This window comes from Perissodus microlepis, chromosome 23, assembly GCF_051167445.1.
Source record: "Perissodus microlepis isolate ML-2025 ecotype Zambia chromosome 23, ASM5116744v1, whole genome shotgun sequence".
Taxonomy (NCBI): Eukaryota; Metazoa; Chordata; class Actinopteri; order Cichliformes; family Cichlidae; genus Perissodus; species Perissodus microlepis.
Genome location: NC_140482.1, coordinates 36,119,200 through 36,138,327, shown reverse-complemented (window position 1 = coordinate 36,138,327; position 19,128 = coordinate 36,119,200). Strand labels below are relative to the sequence as shown.

Below are 19,128 nucleotides of genomic sequence, written 5' to 3'. Positions count from 1 at the left end.
TTCAGCTGCATAATCTACAGCTGTGAACACAAGTCTCACTAAAGGATTGCAGAACCCGATGAGACCCTTATGGAATCAGTTTCTAACTGTTTAGTCGGACATAACCACCAGTAGCCCTCTGGACATAATTTGGTAGTGCTTCTGTTCTTTCTTGCACAAAGGAGCAGATGCTGGTCCTTATGCGGCCCTGTCCCCATCTCCTGTTATCTAATCCACACTCTTGAGACTGTTTTGGGAGAGACAACAAACTTTGCAGTGCCTATGTATGTGTCATCCTGGGGGAGCTGGAAGAAGCTGGGGCATACCAGTCGAGCTGCATGGTCCTGGGTTGTGAGAAGAGGGTGCAATAAAAGACCTGTCTCATGGTATCTTCTCCACACTCTTGAAACTGTGCTGGGAGACGGGGTTTAAAATCGATTCACACTGGTTTCTGCTCCCTACCTGGATAGATTTATACCCCTGACGTTTAAGTGAGCATGTGCAATACTTTGATCAGAATAATTGTTTTATTTTTGATCAATCTAGTTTTAATAGCTAGAAAGCGATGAAATTGCATTAAATCTTTGGCTTTTCTTTAAAAATTGAACGTCTCAAAATCTTAAGATAACAAATAATCACTCAGACTTTCTAATTCAGGTTTATTTCATGATGATTTTGAACATTACATCATTATTTTGACTACATTGTACAAGTACATGCAATATTCAGTAAGTAAGAGCGCAGTTTATTTGATAAAAGATGTTGACTGGTGAAACAACTGTATAGGGTGTATGTAGTACCACAGGAGTTTTTGTCATATTTTTTTAATTCCACATAGAAAAATTCTGTGTTCTTTTCTTTCAACCTCAAATATACATAGCTTAACAAGAAAACAACAAAATTATACATCTGGATTAAAGGCGGTACAAAAATAATTCCTCTAAAAACATGTTTGTGGACCATACCACAGCCAAAGCTCCTCACATCTGAGGAAAAAAGCACCTGCCTGGGACACTGTTCCTCAGATGTTTTCATCTCACTTTTAAGTTTGGTAGTTAGGCTCCTCTACACATGGATACTGAAGGTGTTAGGTTTCTAACAACTGCTGCCACTCATGCTCTAAAGCTGTGAGTCTTTGAAGCGGGAACAGCCAAGCAAATGTCACTTTTCAGCAGTCACTCTCGTGCTGGCCTCAGTTGGCCTGCTGGCGCCCAAGCCTGATGTCATAGGACACTATGTGGAAGTTGTCCCAGCCAAAGAGCTTCCTCTGAGCCAGGCTGTAGTCGATCATGCTGTTGTAGCCGTACTTGTTCTTGAAGGGGATGGCCAGGTTCTTCCCCTGGCTGGTTTCGGTGTCGTACATGTAGTTGATGGTGGTTTCACGAGATGCATAACTAGCCACGGTGTACAGCTTGCCGCAGATGATGAAAGAGTTGGCCACAGAGTTCTTCCTGATGTTGGTTTCCCAGCTCTTCTTCACCCCCAGGCTTTCTGGGTCCAGCTGTGAGATAACGATTGCTCCCTTGGCCTTATTGGTGGAGTAGACGGCCCACAGCCCATTCTCGTCCACAGACAAGTCGATGTCGGTGTAGCCTCCCCAGGAGTATGGGAACTGGCCATGGAAGCCAGCGTGAGGAAGCTCACGGCGAGCTGCGACGCTCTCAGAAGCCAGGTCGTATCGGATGAGAGTGCGGCTGTTGCGTCTCTGATAATACAGGGAACCTCTATACACAGTGGCACCAGTGCTCTCTAACAACTCCGGCAGCAGCAGGACCTACCGGGGGGAAACAAGAACAATAATCAAGATTTAATTAAGATCAAAGATGTGTTCCATCCTGAACATCAACCATGTGACACCTGCCTTGGATGGGAAGCCTTTAGAGAGTTGCTCCAAGTCTTCATACCCAAACATCTGCTTGACCTCAGCGCCAATGGCATCAATGCGCCAGAGCATGTTGGGTCCGTAAGGGGAAACAGCCTCAGGGTCTTGCATCCAAATACCATATTTACCCGCTATATTATCAGCTTTCCTGTGAGTTACCGGCTCACCAACTGAAAGGAGCTCCCCACATCCTGCAAACAGGAAGGATAGAAATTACTATTATTTTCTCAAAAAACACAAATGTTCCCTGATAGTTAAACATTTAGGCCATGGGATCATATAAGGTGGCTCAAACGAGGAGATCTACATGCGCATGACTGAGGGGTGACGACAGGAATCTGATCGAGGTCACGGTTTCTCCTCATGGAAGCAGACAACAGGTCTGGAGATGCAACTTGACAACTCTGTTAAGTCCAACTTTGCCTGAGTCACCATGACCAGAGCAGCACCAGCTGTAGTACGACTCATCCTGCACGGGAACTCTCTGCTTCTCTTATTTGGAAAACGATAAGGCAGGCTGTATATTTGCCACTTCTTTAAATACACCCTTGCTCTCAGGTTCAGGAAGTAAAGCCGGATTTAAGGTTAAATAGGAGTATGTCTTATAAATATACCCATTAGCGTGGCCTCGTCTGAGATCAAATGACTATCTGTGTTGACTGCATGTGTATTTTCATGATGTCCATGAAAAAAAAAAACTAGCCCCGAAATGAGCGGTGACGTGGCTTTGGGAAGGTTCAAGCGTGTCATCGCTAGAGGTGCTTTCCCTCTACACTTAGGAGACAAATATGAAACTCAGGATTGCGCTCATACCTACAGACAGGCATGACTGTGGTATTCTCACCCCAAATGCCCCAGTATTAATAGTAGTATTTGCTTTGAGACTGTCAGCAGAGGTGGGGGGGCGAGTGTCATGTTTGGCAAGTCAGATGGATGCACGGGGAGAAGGGTGAAGGGTGAAGGGAGGGAGGGAAGTAGGAGCTGTAAAAACTGGACACTTTAAAGGGTCATACTGGTGTGTTTGTACTATAAACCTTATAAAACGTAGTCATGGTGACATCATCCACTGGTTTATGAGCACCGTGTTTTTCTGGAGTCAGGAGTGACCATGTCGGGATGAGAGGATGAGAGGGTAGAGTGCTACAATATCATCTCTAGTAATCTACAGTATAATCTGTATGGGTGTGTTACACAGACACACATACCTGCTAATTAGACTAGAGTCTCACAAAAGTGGTGCACAAGACCAACACCAGGATCTCATAAGTTAATTTAAAATATTATACCAAAGTAGACAAAACATTAAACACAACCTATAACAATATAGTTTATATCAGGTGGAAAAGTTAAATAATATCTCACTGAGATAAAAATGACACAGAAGGAGAACAAAAATTAAAAAAAACAATAAAAGTGAAATAAATAATAAGTATTGTGGTATTAAAACTCTTCAAAAGGCACAAACATGTTCAAGGAGTCCCGTTTAGGAACAAGTAAGTTATTTTAAAGAAAACCACTTTTTAAATGACCAACCGTACAACTGTAAAATATTTGTTTCCATTATTCCATTTTGCAACTAGTAGTTCAGTACTGCACAACATGCATTTAATTGGTGTGTATAGACAATATGTATCTACTGGCCTCTATTTGTGATTCCATAAATAGCAATAAGCCTCAGTTCAAATACACCATCCAACTACCTGTGTTGTCCTCGTTGCCACCTGGAGCGGGTACCTCTGTCACGGCAGCCTTCAGCTCCTGAAAGCCCGGCGCTCCATACTGCCATGCTGAATCTGAACAGAGAGAGACCTGGGGTGAGCTGAAGAAGATACAGGAGACAGTGAAAGTTCTGCAGAAAAGTCATCTCACCTCTCAAATTGCTGCTGTCTTCCTGCCTGCTGGGTCTGGTCATGAGGCGAGACATCGGATTCAACCCTAAACACAGACAGGCACATCATAGGTTTTTGTTGCACACTTTTCTTGTAGTCCGCACCAACTTGGAGAGAGTTTACGTATACCCAAATATGTCTATGGCATCAATGACAGCAGGGAATCTGACAGCAGAAAAGAAACACCCCTAAATGGATTCCCAGCTGCTCTGGAGTCAGACAGTCGGTAGATTGACCGACCATAACACACACATACATAACACACAAGTCAACACACTTGACACCCCGTTCCACCCCACCGTCAGCTCAACTTCAAACCACCCGTTTTGCTCTTCTTCCCCTATATCACTCTTCTCTTCTCTTCTCCTTTTCTCTCCTTTTCTCTCCTTCATGAAATACTCAAACCTAAACAATGTCAAACAATAACTGCAAACTGTGTACCCCTCAGAAACTTGAAGACGTAAACACGGTGATGTTTACAAAAGAAAAAAAAGGATACGCAGTCTATGTCTGGGTACGGCCGTCCTCTGGGACTACTTGCATGGGTGTGAGCATGTGAAAGCCGTGCTTTTCATAATCAAGCCTAATGATGCGGTGTTGTAAAAAATGTTCCCAAATGTTCCCAAAAATTAAAGGTTTTTAAAGCAAAAGCACCAGTTGTGATTTAACTGTAGCAGGAAGTTTAATGTCTGCCTCTGCTCTGAGGACAGTCCCACAGAGTAACAGCCATTTATCATCATCACAGGTAAACAGCCACATTCTCCTACTGTCTTTTCCCTAGTGTGTATGGCAGTGATTGCCATATGGGCCCTCATATCCTGCCTCTTTGTTTGGGATGTCACTGAGTAAAATACCATAAACCTCATTAATTTCCCGCAGGAGGATTTATGTGAGGATGGAGGAGTCTAATTGACCCCAGCTAGCAGACTTCAGCTCGGCTGCTGTAAACATTTTGCATCTGGATATTTATTCTTCCTGTATACTCATGAGTCAGTGTTTGAAGTATACCACACAGCAGATTTTCTTAAGCTGCAGTTCCTCTACCTGTTGCATGTGAAGCCCTGTGCCTGAGGCATCTTGCAAATATTATTTACTACTGCAAATCCTGCTGGCTGCACATTCAGGAAGTTGAAGAAACTCTTCTAAAAGACAATGAAGCAGGCTGTGTTTATTCCTCTCCTGTGACTTAAAACTAAAATAACCTTTTTCTATATAAATCTGACTTCTACAACTGCTGGTCTTCTACTGGCTTCATCGATTTTCCACCATTTTCAAGTTGTAAAAATTGATTTTCTTGGGATCTTAGTTCAGCTGTCTACCTTAAAAAAGGTTTGTGTTATCACTTCCAGCGTAATTCTATGTGAATATCTTTTTATAAGACCTAGAATAACATTACACAGTGCGGCTCGTATATTTTGAGTGGCAACTTCTACTACAGATCATAACCACTGCATGGGTTGTAAACAATAAAAAATGTTCCTGTCAGAGTTTCCTTACTCCTAAACACAACCTGGTTTGACATTTATCTCTTCTCTCCTCCTGCATGTCTTCCTCAGACTCTGATCTATTCGACATCTGCCTGTCACCCTGAGGGAGCCTCTCTGTGTATTTCAGTCTGCAGGTGCAAACATGAGGAGCTCAGCAGATAACCTGGAGTATGCAGGGGATAGAGCTTATAAGCTCTCCTGATGCACAGGGAGTAGGGATGTCTGGGAGGAATTAGAAAAGCAGGATTTACTGCTGATGGCAATCTCAGCCTTAAAAGCAACTCACTATGAGAGCCAGGAGGGTGGACGGAGTGACGGCTTAGAAAAAAGGAAGAGAGTGCTTACCAACAATATTATGGCCATGTCAGTTCTACTTGTGTTTGGCCACTTATAACCTCAGTGGCTCTAAGATAACTTCTAAGCTCCGTGGAGCCCTCTAACCCCTGTTCTTGGCCACAGACCCACATCCCCAACAATCCCAGCCCACCAGCTATCATCAAAAGCCCTCAGATGAGATCTGGGCAAAGGAACAACCGCTTCCAGAGAGTGCATCACATTTCAGTCCCCCTTCCCTCCCCAGCAGAGCTATTCGCACACTTCTTGCCATGCAGAGGGAAACACCAGTCATAAAGAAAGCAACCTCTGCCCATAAATACTAAGCTGACCCCCTCTGGGCTGCGTGTTTATCATCCCTAAATGCAGTGCAGGAAGTGGGAAGCACAGAAACCTGAGCTGAGTGTAGCTGCACTAAAGGGGCAACCAAAACATTAACAGCATGCAAACAGGTGTGAATCATTAAAACATGAACTCACTGATGATTTAAGCAGTGACCATAAACAGACTTCCACACGATCCACATATATGAGCAGTGCTTTGGTATTTTGTGCAACTCTACATAGAAGAATTTGTTGTGTCATCCCTTTGCTGCTCTGATGCACCCAATATTCTTCACTCAAACGCTCATTATATATTTCAACTAAATGACAGCCTGTGTGCAGACAGTAGCTCCTTCTGTTGTGCATCTTAATTACTGATGTAGATATAAAATGACCTGGTAGATTTCTTTAATTTGATGATAAAAAATAGGATATTGTCAAGTAAAAATATTCTTTTTTTATTTGCAAATGTTATTAAGCATTGCACGTAAGTATGTGGTGGTTCTCTTACCACTACCGGGTCTTTTTGAGACCCTGTCCTGCAGAGTGGGGCTGGGTGGGACCATGGGTGTCTGCTGAGGACAGGGTTTGTTCCTCAGCCTCTCTGTCTCCCTCCTCATCTCCTCCATTCGAAGCTGAAGCCCATTCAGTTCCCTCTCTAGGTGCTCCTTTTCACTCCGCAGCAGGTTCCTCTCTCCAACGGCCCGGTTCAGTGCCTCCTGCAGCTCAGACTGAACTCTGGCTCCAGACCCTTGTTGAACCCCTGGGAGCCGAGAGTCCCCTCCACTCAGCTGGGACACCAGGACCTCCAGTAGGTTGAGTCTGGCCTTCAGTCCTTCCACCTCCGGACCTCCAATTTGTGGGCAGCTGGACTCAACAGGGCTAGGAACCGTGAAGGTGTAGTGGCATCGCCCACCTCGGTCATTTCCCCTCCACAGAGTAGCTCTGTCCTGTGCCTCACCTCGCATCAGAAGACCGCATAAACAGAATGAGAGTAGAGCAAACATGTTTGAGACAGCTCACAGTTAACTCTAAAAACTTTTTCTTTCTTTTGCCCACTCTTGGATTTATTGTGGAATTATCCTCTAAACCTTTCGTAACTCCTAATTTCAACTGATGTCTTTCTTCTTCTTTTTTTTAAGTCTTCCCTCAGGTATTTTCTCTATTTCTGCAGTTTTGCCCCTCTCCTCCCACTCTTGCTCTCTCCTCTGTCTCTCCTCTATAAAGGTCTGCAACACTGAGCTCTCCCCCGACAGCTCACAGATATTTATACATTCTGGAGGGGACGAAAGGAGGGAAATGAAAAGGAGATGAGAGGAGAGGTGTAGAGGAGGGAGGAAGAGAAGGGAGGGAAGAAAAAGAAAGTAAAGAAATACTGGTTGTTTTGAGAAAAAAAAGTCTCATTCATGCACAAGCTGTTTATGCTTACAGATTTAGGAATCAGACGTTACAGCTTGCTGTCTTTTCATTATTTTTAATTACTGCTTTAATTATACCTTTTATTGTGTAAAAGCCTCCAATAATGTGCTTCATCCTGTGTGTCAAAGGAGATTTGCTTGACATTTCAGTCAATAATAGAGGGGAAAGCTTGTCCTTGTTGGATACAATTACCTTCTGAGAAGACAGTGTTCCCTTCCCAAATTGGAAGGGGGGGCGGGGGTGATGCAATCGGCAAGTAAGAGCTGTCCTCCTGAGTGGTCAAAGGTTATAAGTCCTTTGACAACTGGATGCCTGACGTTGATCCCCGTGAGTGAAAATTCCCAGCACTTGTTGCCTGAGTGGATTTGTTTCTGTCTTTTCTGACACACTGCCTGTAGTGACTCATTCCTACAGTTATGAGATACGAAGATAGCTTTAGAGAGCCAGAATAAAAGATCTGAAAGAGAAACACTCCAGGTGCAGATAAACATACTTTCCAGTCGAAACTAATCTTTACAGCTCTCAGCTTACCTTCATATCCTGCCTTTGTTTGCGTTTCTTGAATCTCTCCTGGCTCCTTTCCTACTCCTCTTATTCTCATGCCTCCTTACTTTTCTATGTTCGCAATTCTTGATATTCTGATACTCTGATGCCAAAAGGAAAAGAGGGAAAAGGAGAGCCAGTCAGCTAGAAAAGTAAACAAGATAAGACATGCAGATCCCTTAAGATACTATGTGCACGTAATACTGCTTCTGGTAATACTTACTTGACACATTTACCTTTATCGAAGCAATGACTGGCTGGAAAGATGGATGAACAGACGAATAGGGTACACTATGCTTAAAATCAACTTTTCTTTTATGCGGTATTGTTAGATATTAATTTCATTAATATTTTCCAATAATTTAAATTAAAGCAAAGTTTAAAGGTGAAACCAAAAGAACCACAGGTAAACACTCATGAGGAGAATTAAAATAAAGAGCAAAGAGTCTCCTAAAACCCCTGACACTATGATCTTCTGTTTGATCATTCTCAGATGAAGAGGGTGTGTGCTCGTTAACTGGCCGCTACTGGTTGCCATATTATCTATTCTGCTTTCTTGTGGGTTTAATTCACTTTTATATGACTCATAAATTCGTCACTATGCCCGGAATCTGAAGTCATCCAATATCAGCACCTTGCAGAGGACCAAAACATCCTCGGCTGCCAATGTGGGAGTGTCTCAGCAGGGGCAACGGATAAAAGTGTCTCATAGATTTAAGTAGTAGTGTGGCCCAAATCTTTTTTCCTGACCAGTAGCAAAATTCAAAACTCTAAGCTCTAACTCTTGACAGGGCAGCAGCTTTTACAGCCAGGACTTTACAGCCTCTGTGGTTACCATCGAGCAACATGCACCTTTATCACCACAGCTTTAACGACATTCAGGCAAGTGCATGACATGAAATGACCTCTCTCCTCTTCATAGCTGAAATTAAGTCATCCCCCCTACTGTGTGCATCACTAATGAGCACAAACTGGAATGCCATTTGCGTATGATCAATAAAAGGCAAGGTCCCTATGGGCCAATTTAATTCCTCCTCCTTTAGAAGAGTTGGGTAGTGCTGGCTAAGTAAAGGGCAGAGCTGTCGGTGTGTATTTGCGTCTACTGTCCAGGGAACGAGAGGCAGCGCGTCTGTCAGAACAATAACACCTCACGAGCTCCGGTCCCTCCAACTTTAGTGCCATCATGGGACTCCAAACTGCCAGTAAAGCCACAAGCCAATAAAACTGTCGGGTAATGAGAAGAGATAAAAGGACTTTGCAGGCTCTGAGAGCATGAGGATGGTTAAGAGTGTTTCAAAGTGGAGGTACAGCATGAGAATTACTTTTTCCCCCTCTATACATATTTCCACATACGCCCTCCATCCATACTCATCTATTCTGACTTCCTATAAGACCGTGTACTAGTTCAGACCACAGCAAAGCAGACAAGTGCCCTTTAAAATCATTTTATTTCAGAGCAAAAAAAAAAAAGGATCACAGTCTTCCAATGCAATGCCAGAGTATTATACATCATTACAGAATCAATATTTACAGCCAAAATAAATATAAAAAAAAGACCATGTAGAGTTAATTCCAGACAGTTACACCTACTCTTGTTTCACAGCTCAGCTTTCACCACATAAATCACCCCCCCTCCTTATAACGTAACCATACAGTGAACCATACAGTCCCTCCAGCGACGACGGGAACACCAGCAGCTAAACACATGAGCGAATAAGAAATCGAAAACAGTGAAGAAAAAGAAAAAGACAGAAGTAGCCTATAAACCAAACAGAACCATCTGCAGCGTGAGAGATGATGTAATGTCACAAGCGGGAAAAAAAATTTGACAGCTGTGACCAAGCTCAGCATCTGAGAACAGAATGGTTAGGAGACATTCATAACCTTGGTGTTTTGGTTTGACATGGTTCTTCTGTACACTAACAATCTATGGTGATATTTGTTACAGAGCAGGTTCTTGTATGAATACATGTAGTTCCTTTCTAGTCTCGTGTTTCTGTGAGAACGAGGAAAGATACCTGAAAAGTGAAAGCAGTCAAAGCCACTGAAATGATTAAGAAAGAAACACCACTTTAGACCCCACAGATGAACCTCAGATGTTCTCCCACCTTGTGATGGGCAGAAAACATTCTCAGTGTCCAAGCCTCAGAGTAAGTGAGCACACAAGGAAATCGTGGGCAGACATCAGAGGTTTATCTGCTGGAAGTTCACAGCCTCTTTATATAAGACTGCTGCAGCAGAAACAGACTGGCTAAACTAAGAGATGGTTGGCATCGATTCCCTGCCTTTACAATATCGATGTATATGATGTTACATGCAGGACTTGTTGTCACATCCTGCATGTGATATGTATCATGGAATGGAGCACTCCTTCACATTGACTAGAGGGCTGAGAGGTTTCTCCCAAACAGCACTGGTGGAATATCTCCCCATTTTTTCCCCATGTGTCCCATTTCTGGAGCTTAGTTTCAAGTTGGGGATCAAACCAAGCCTTAGTACCGACCTCACTGTAGATTTATGTGAGAATACAGTGATAAGATCTGTACTAAGTGGCAAGTAGAGACCAGATCCTTGAGGGTATACAGGATGATACTGAAGAGGGTGTGGGAAGCTGGCTGCCGCCCCTAGCTGGAGTGGAGGATTGTGTGCAGGGGTAGCTAGAGGAAGAGGAAGGTTGTTCCCATCCTCCTCCGAAGTCACTAGCGATATCGAAGAATCACTGGAACTGATGAAGAGAAGAAAAGAAAAAAGTAACAGTAAGAGAGAAGTCCCGCGCACTTTGTAAATTTACACTCGGTTCATGTATTTGGTATAATACTTACTAATGATAATCAGCAGGAGAGCAACCACCACCAGCGCAATAATCATCTTCATCTGAGAGAGAAACAACACGTTAGACACAGAACACACAACGGTGAACATCTCCCGTGGAGGACCAAAAACTGTCATAATCGTAAATACATGCAAAAAATAACTCATTAAATGCATTAAACATAACACTAAAAGTTAATGTAGGCATTCATTAATATGTAAAATGTTTGTATAATTTGTATAATTTCTCCTTCATTATCCAAATGAAGGGAGCTATCATGGGGTTCAATGCTTTGCCTATTTATAGATCAACTTTGGAAATAGCTACTTGCAGACTACAGATAACTACAGAACTTAAAACTTTTGCTAATCAAGCTGATTTGCTAGATTACCTCCTCATTTCCACAATGAGCAGATATTTAAATGTTATCTGTGTTGCATTTAAATATATATATATTAAATAAGAAATGGATGCCCCACCTTCATATCTCTCCACCACATCCTCCTGTGCAGCTGTTTGGCTCGGCTACTGAAAGCAGACGCGTTGTCCGATAGGCTCTCTGCAACATCACATGATCACGGCACAGATGAGTGAAGGACACGTGAGGAGGGAAGTAAATCGAAGAGGACAAAAAAAAAAAAAAAAAAAAAGGACATCTGTTTATTGGTAAAGTAAACAATAAGCTGAATATTGTTTTCATTTTCAAACTGGATAGGGTCACTCAAGTTTTTTGGCTCGGTGTTGTGCATGTGTAGGAGTTATGTAAGACTTAACTGTGATGGTGAAGTCACTCCTCTAAACATCTTTTTTTTAAACCAACTCTATTGGCATCAATTGTTGTACAAGTTTCCACATTAAAACACAATGGAGCAAAAACACATTTCCTCCAGCCCTTCTCCAAACAACTCACCCACACCGCCGATTTTCTGTTTCTTGGATACCGTTGTTAACTTTATGTTTATGCATGATAACATGAAGGTAGGGTTGAGCTCCCTAGTGTGCACTGTATTACTTATCTAAGCTTGCGTCCCTATTTAAAGTCTTTGTCTCTGCTGTTTCCATCTCCATGTTTACAACCTGTCACCACTACAGAGCAGTGCTCAGGCTTCTAAAAAGACGCTTATGGAATTTAACCACAGACTACCTGCACATGGGTCAGAGGGCAAACTGCTAGTGTCAATTACATAATTGTAAATTTCTCACGTAAACGCAGAAGGAAGGCTGAAGGGCGACAGGCACAGTGGAGCCACAATTAGACACAGACATGTCCACATGCACAAAGACTCACATCAAAGACACACAAAGATGTGTTCCAGATGTGCGTCATTGTCTTGCTTGTCTGGTCAGCACAATAGACCTAAGCTGGAGTACAATGTACAACATCTGTGTGTGTGTGTGTGTGTGTGTGTGTGTGTGTGTGTGTGTGTGTGTGTGTCACCAAAAAAAACAAAACAAAAAACAACAAGTGCAATGCAGCAGTGTGTTTTCATTAGCGGCGAAAAAGATGAGCTGTGCGTGTCCAACAAAGAGCAGTAAGAGCACAAAACCTGTCCAACGCTTTAAGTTGCATACCTGGAAACAGTTACACAAGGATGCAAGGTATTTTTAACATTGCATGTATGGAGTCTATTCACATGCCATCGTTGCTACTGCACACCCGAGTGTGTGCAGTAGCAACTTTGCATAATGTTAATGCTTTTATCCTTGTTAAGAGCCAAAACATATTTAATATTTTAAGGTTTACAGAAATAGTTTCATTTAATTTACTTAACACACCGACACAATGTAAAGATAGGATATCTTCAGTGCACAGTAACACTTAGCTGTTTGTTTGACTTTGGACCTTCTTACCAGTTGAATACATCTGTTAAAAACTATTCTAAATTAGTCTCACACTGTAATGAGAGCTAACCACATGCTTGCATTACCGTTAAAGTTGAGGGCATTCAACTTTAAGGTTGTTTGCATGCTACGAATGTCCAAGCCTCATTAGTAAATGACTTTCTTCTAAATTTGATGCACATAGCATCAAATTTACTAAATACCTAGGTAACCTAAAATAAAATAAGTCTGTAGGGTCTTTCTGGAAACTAAATCTTAAAACAAACAATAATAGTAATGGTATTTCCTGCCTTTCATGCTTGAGTAGTGCACACGTCTGGTAAATATGCACACGCGGCGGCTGGTGTGTCTCACCTGACTTGTCCTGCAGGTCATCGAGTCGCTCGCCCCTCTCTATCACCTTGGAGATGTTCTCCTGCATCACGTCGATCACCTCGTCGACCTGCGACTGCACCCTGAGGACACAGAATCACAACGGTAGGACCGGTCTTATTTTGGTTCAGTAAAAAGATTCTCTATGTCTGGCCTTGTCCAGCTGGCAGACAATGAAAAGCCTGAGAGCCTCAGCGTGACCTGTCTGCACCTGTTAGGTATCTGCAGCATTAAGTTCAAATCCTTTATTTATACTACTCATAACTGAGTATGGCATGAGTAGTTCACATTACCCTTAGGTCACCCTTATCTTAGAGTAATACCACTTGGAGGCCTGCGTGGTTAACAAGCGGGAAGAAGTTGGCAAAGAAACTCACGAGGGAGGAAAAGTAATGATATAAAACTGTGGAATGTCTCTCTATAACAACTGTCTGCTCTCACTCACAATCAAACTGACTGTTTCAAACAAAAGCTCTGCAGTAAATTATCAGACTTGGCTTTCAGCTTGATTGCATGCTGAAGGTAGTATACAGTCATAAGCCAGAGCAAAACAAACAATTAGAAAGACATAAAAGAACACATAAACAACTACAGTGACCACAGCAGTTAAGGTTCAAGAGCCCCGTGAATTTAACATTCGTCAAATGTGCAGCTATGGCATCTAGTTTCATATGCTCACAACAATAACAAACTATAAAGTATGAATGGAGTGTGGAGAAACGAGTCCGAGTGCGAGACGGTCTAAACAATGACCTCCTCTGTTCTCTGTTAGTCTGCAGAGGGACTGAGACATCCTGAGAAGGTTACACAATAACCTGCACATGATGGGCTCTCTTACACAATCTCGTAATAACCAGCAGCTTTTGGTAAACATTACGAACCATAGTTACATAACACCAATACCAAAACCAGTAATGGAAATATTACTCTGACCTCTGATTCTTTGTTGCAATGAGGTATGTGTTTGTACTTACTGCTTGATTTTGTCATTCTGAGGTCCAAACCTGGGTCCTGTTGGCCCTCTCCTGAAAAACAAGCATGGATGAAGTCAAATGTACAGACTACAAGCATGAATTGTGCTGATTGGTTAGTGTACTATGCTCTAACAATCAATATTATCAATATTACTCCCATAGACTGGCTACAACTTTAGACTGGCTATTAAACTTTCTCAGTTTGGTGGCTGGTTGTTTTCTCCAAGCTCTAAAACCTGGTCAGTATATGTCAGAAAAACATAACATCTTCACAACCTGATTCATCTGAGCAAATTAATGCTCTACTGTTTGAAATACAACTTAATTTTAAATATCTAATGTATTATTATTAAATTAATTAACAAACACTCACAGAAAGAAGTCTTCCTCCTCATCAGAGTCCTCCTCCAACAAATTCCTCTGTAAAAGAGAAAAAGGTCAGAGGTCACAGAAGTTGGGACTATTGCCTGCCTGATATCTACTTTGGATAAGGAGGGACTTGGTCAGAGCGCTAGTCTATAACCAATATTAAAGCCTGAGCAGATTGCTGAGGAGTAGTCCTGGTGACGAGAACTCAAGAAACTGGATGCACTTTATTCACCAAAAGGCCACAATGCTGCTTTAGGGATCAATGGCAGCCTTTGGCTTACTATCCTTCGAAGGTCAATACAGTGAATACAACATTAGCCCAGTGCATCGATCAGCCAAAACATTAAAACCATTAACAGATGGTCAAAATACAGTCAAACTGATCACCTTGTTAAAAAGCAGTTGTTTGCTAGGAAACCTTGGGTCCTGGCAATTAATCAACATGTTACTTTCACACCTGAACACCCTGCCTAAACACTGATGCCAAAACAGCACAACCCCATAGCAGCCCGCTGCAGGATAATAATCCCCAGCACACTGCAAGAAAATCACTCAGGAATACAACAACAAGTCTGACTAATGCAGGCCCTATCCTACAAAAATCAAGTTCCACAGGATCCATGCTACAACCGGCCAAAGTTACAAAGGGCTCCAATATCAGGCTGTTGTGTGGTGGCTGAAAAGCAAAAAAAAAAGCTGAATTTCTGCTGGCCAAAGCCCAATAAAAACTCCTTCATCTGTTCTAAGTAGAGGTTGTTAGTGATGACCTAAAATAAGGGCATCACTAAAATAATGCATAATAATTGGAGGAACACATAACCAATATGTGTGTAAACACACTGCCTACCTACAAAGAGCTATGTGACTACTAAAACAGACACCCGATGTGTTTTCTTGTCTTATTTCTAAGACAGGCTCAATACAAACCCAAGCTTGTGTTGCATGACTGGCTGAATTCAAGCACACTATTAACTTTTCCCCAGATTTTGTTTTCCAGCCTGGTGCCTTGTTATTACTGGCCAGGTGGGCAGTCGTCACAGTGTGCAGCAATAAAAGTTCAAGTCTGTTGATCCAAGAATGTGATGTGTGAGAGCAGCCACTACATTACACAAGCACTGGAGTGAAATGGTTTCAGAGCAGGACGATCATTATGCTATATCACTACCCTCACCTATGGTCATGCTCTTTGGATAGTGACTAAAAGAATGAGAATGTGAATTCAAGTGGCAGAAGTAAGCTTTCTCTAAAGGGTGGCTGGCCTCTCCTTTATATTCAAGAAGGGCTTGGAGTACAGACGCTACTCCTTCACATCAAAAGGAGCCAGTTGAAGTGGTTGGGATGCTTCCTGTGTGAGATTTTCCAGGCATGTCCTGCCCGAAGGAGGCCACAGGGTAGACCAGGGACACACTGAACAGATTATATTTCTCAGATAGCCAGGGAATACCTTAGTGTTCCCCTGGATAAGCTGGAGGACTAGGATAGGGACAGGGAGGTTTGGGTGTCTCTGCTTAGGCTGCTACCCCAGCGAACCGGATAAGTGGAGGAAAATGGATGAATAGATGGACAATCAGTATCAATCAGAATCCAACATAAAAATTTACAGATCAGATAAAAAAGTAAAAAGAAAAGGATGGGACAAACTGTCTGGCATCTTACGGTGAATTACGCCACAATATCCCTGCAGTGACGACAAGTGTGAGCCACTGCACTCTGGTGTAAATTGCTAATTATAAAGAATAAGTGAGGACAGCTGCATTGAATACTCACAGGAGAAGAGAACGAGTCTGTTTCTTATTGGACTGAAGGCAGGTGGACTTTATCCACTGCTACTAGATACTACACAAGAAAGGTAATCGATATTAAAACCCAACAGTGTGAAATTTTTATGAGAAAGATCAATTACATTTGAATTTCATTACCTTAGCAGTAACCAAGGTTAAAATCTCAATTCTTTCAGCCATGGCATTCACCTTCTAATAACTGCGGCGCCTATGGATGCACTGTAGTGTCAATTCTGCCACTCAATGTCGAGCCAATACAATTTATTCTCCTGTAAATAACATGGCATCTGCAAAAAATCTGTGGGAATGGTGGCCATATGATCATAAAATGCTTTATAAGTTAAGGCACTAACAATCTCCTTCTGTACAAACTTCTTTCTTTCTTTCCATTCGAGACAGCAGACGTGAAGGAAACTGTTAGCAATTATTGTAAGACAGGAGGCCAGGCACTGAAGGAAAAGCATGGGAGGTTATTTTGTTATGCAAGCCTCCCGGTAAGCTTTGCTTTGATCTCAGCTCAACACAACAGCAAACAGGATGACACAGAGGAATGAACACAATAAAGAATAGGAGGGAGGACAGGGGAGGTGCAGGTGCGTGGGACGGGATGATCAACCTGATGAGGACCAGACATTTGGCCGTAGCAGTTTCTAAAGCTTCACCCCTTAAAAAAAAGTCGCTTTGGTTCTCTCCCCTTATTTTTGTTGTTTTTCCATTATGACTAATCTGACAAATAAACTTGGAAAAATCTACATCTGATACAGGGCTTTTTCCTCGCTCAGGATGGGCTCAATCAGTCAATCCACAGTAAAAGTAATGTGTTACCCTATGAGATAGAAGTCCAGCATGTCCAGTACCCTCTTGCCCAACATCTGAAGGAACAGGCTCCATCTCTCTCCAACCATGAATGGTATAAGTGGTTAAGAAAATATACTACATGTCCTACTTTACTTCTCTAACTGCAGATGCAATTTGTTACAAACCCAAATGCCAAGCACCAGCTCCTTCATGTCTATTTGTGTCTCACCCTCTCGCTGCGAATGGATCCCGTGACCTCATCGTCGTTGAGGTGTCGTTTAAACTTCGGTGGCATGTTGTCTTCAGGCTGCTCCTCCCGGTCTGGCTCCCTCTGTAGGGCAGGAGAAGAAAAATCATCAATGAAGCTTTACCACACTGTGGGAGAACTTAAAACAGAGTTAGATACCTGAATTGAGAAGATTCCAGTATTGGTAAGAGGAAAGGAGTTACAGACATAACCACATGCAGAGTTTACAAACATACTGAGAATCTAAACATTATAAATGACTAAATGTGAATTCACGGTTCAGCAATACAACTCTATTTGTTTGTTTAGCTACTTTATTTCACTGTTCGCTACACTCTTATTGTTCTGGATATATTGAGCCACTTTAATGCAAGACATCTGTATTCTATTTTATTCATCTGAGCTATTTTACTTTACATAGCCCGTTTACTGTATCAGGTTTAGGACTCTCAAGAGTGTAGCTCAAGATAACTGATTATTGCAGTCCCCAAAGTAATTGGATGTGATGTTGGATCAGATATTGAGTTTCCAGCTTCTCATATACAAGAAACATAATATTTTTTTAAAACAGTGCAAAAACAGATATCTTATTTTCTGTTTTAAATCCAAATCCTTCTGGTGGAGCAGGTGTTGAGTCTCACTAGATATGAAAGGAAATGTCATCATTGCTCTCCATGTAACACGGAAATGGAAAACATGCTGTTCTTCCAATTATGCACCCTGGAGTCTGTGTTTGGGTGTTTCATGCTCCAAAGAGCGAGACAAAACACACACAGATGCCTCATTAAAGGGCCTCTGTGACACTGAACTAAACAACATGTGACCCTCAGTGGTAATATAATCACAAACACACACACACACACACACACACAGAACCTCTGTTAACCCAACAATACAACTTATACCATTGAATCCAGCTAGTTCTGACACAGTGGCTTTCTCAGATTCCTTTTCTGGCACTGCAGCTGGAAAACTGGGCCTTTCAGTGGTCAGGAGAGGAGAAGAGCTTTCCAGTAAACAGAGAAGAGAGGCAGGGGACAGATCTGAAGCAGGAATAGTGTGAAGAGAAAGAAGCCAGAGTTACATCTATGTAACATGTTAAGGCTCAGGCAGGAAAGCAGGATGAGTCAATTTTAAAAAAACAGAAAAACAGAAAGAAAAGCAGTGATTTATTACATAAAGGAAAGGCTTGGTTTCAAATTGGAACAAAAGACCTGTGGAAATTGCTTAATGTTGGCTGTTGATTATTAATGACCCTAGTCAATTCATTGATTGCAACTTTACGCAAACAGAAGAAGAATGAAAAATCAATCCCACAATCAATTTCTATCAAGGGAGGAATACCAGATGAGTAAAGCTTGGCTATCTGCGACCGATTTTCCCCCTTTTTTTCTATTACAAGTAAAGTAATAGCTTTAAGGATCCCTCAGTTTAGCAAAGGAGTAAAACTGAACACTCAAGCTCACAATCTCATAAGCTAATTAACATTATATCACAGCCGTCAACAACTTTAGCAGGTCGAGCTATTTGACAGCCTAAATCTTAGCAAATAATATTCCTGTCAACCTAATTAACAATGAAGCTTCAACTCCACAATACGAAAAACAATTTAAAAGCTACTATAGCTTAGTTACACTCTTCTTTATTATTTTACCCGTATCAAACAGGCCGCTTAGCTACCAAGCTAAGCTAAGGATGCTAACGCGGCTACCTGCTGTTTTCCACAGGATCCGCCGCTCGAAGCCGGTAAACTCCTCCACACAGAAACTCAGAAATTAACACGAAGGCTTAATGCGACTTTACGGATCTGTTTGATTCATCGCAAATGCTATCAATGACCATGAAACACGATGATCATTGTGGACGTCAGCTCTCCTCTTCCTATCTTTGCTCGGTCTGAATCAGCTGACCAGGAAATCAACACAAACAGCTGGTGGAGGAGGAGAGAATGCTGCAGATGTTTGACGGCCTGCGGAAAATGTTTTACCTTACGTTCTTTTATGCAGTAAATATTCCACTTCTACACAGAAAGTTCAAATGGGATCAAAGTAATATATTTTTGGAAAGAAGAAAAATCT

General features: G+C 42.1%; 2 protein-coding genes across 3 annotated transcripts; both read right to left on the bottom strand.

Annotated features, from left to right (window-relative positions):
• Positions 1-602: 602 nt before the first annotated feature.
• On the bottom strand, positions 603-8,225 carry myoc (myocilin). The gene is made up of 6 exons (XM_084921680.1): positions 7,844-8,225; positions 6,405-7,720; positions 3,731-3,796; positions 3,562-3,654; positions 1,841-2,052; positions 603-1,753 (listed from the first exon to the last, which is right to left on the bottom strand). The coding sequence occupies exons 2-6, from the start codon at positions 6,898-6,900 to the stop codon at positions 1,172-1,174; spliced, it is 1,449 nt and encodes a 482-aa protein (XP_084777806.1). The 5' UTR covers positions 6,901-7,720; positions 7,844-8,225; the 3' UTR covers positions 603-1,171.
• A 1,059-nt stretch (positions 8,226-9,284) lies between these two features.
• Positions 9,285-18,976, bottom strand: vamp4 (vesicle-associated membrane protein 4). Of its 2 annotated transcripts, XM_084921681.1 has the most exons (9): positions 18,762-18,975; positions 17,956-18,093; positions 17,033-17,134; positions 14,229-14,275; positions 13,856-13,906; positions 12,864-12,964; positions 11,147-11,226; positions 10,678-10,729; positions 9,285-10,580 (listed from the first exon to the last, which is right to left on the bottom strand). In XM_084921681.1, exons 2-9 carry the CDS (start codon positions 17,956-17,958, stop codon positions 10,555-10,557), a joined length of 462 nt encoding a protein of 153 aa, XP_084777807.1. In that variant the 5' UTR covers positions 17,959-18,093; positions 18,762-18,975; the 3' UTR covers positions 9,285-10,554. The 2 variants fall into 2 exon arrangements, with proteins under 2 accessions (XP_084777807.1, XP_084777808.1); XM_084921682.1 differs by lacking the exon at positions 17,956-18,093 and having other exon boundaries at positions 18,762-18,976.
• Between the last annotated feature and the right edge of the window lie 152 nt (positions 18,977-19,128).

Excerpts from the sequence above, each read along its gene's own strand:
- myoc (XM_084921680.1), bottom strand. The coding sequence starts at position 6,900 with ATGTTTGCTCTACTCTCATTCTGTTTATGCGGTCTTCTGATGCGAGGT. Across the intron at positions 3,797-6,404 it reads CTCAAAAAGACCCGGTAGTG|GGTTGAATCCGATGTCTCGC; the intron begins GTAAGAGAACCA and ends GTCTGTGTTTAG. Across the intron at positions 3,655-3,730 it reads AGACAGCAGCAATTTGAGAG|ATTCAGCATGGCAGTATGGA; the intron begins GTGAGATGACTT and ends CTCTCTGTTCAG.
- vamp4 (XM_084921681.1), bottom strand. Across the intron at positions 12,965-13,855 it reads CAGAATGACAAAATCAAGCA|GGTGCAGTCGCAGGTCGACG; the intron begins GTAAGTACAAAC and ends CTGTGTCCTCAG. Across the intron at positions 10,581-10,677 it reads TCTCCTGCTGATTATCATTA|TTCCAGTGATTCTTCGATAT; the intron begins GTAAGTATTATA and ends TCTCTTCATCAG.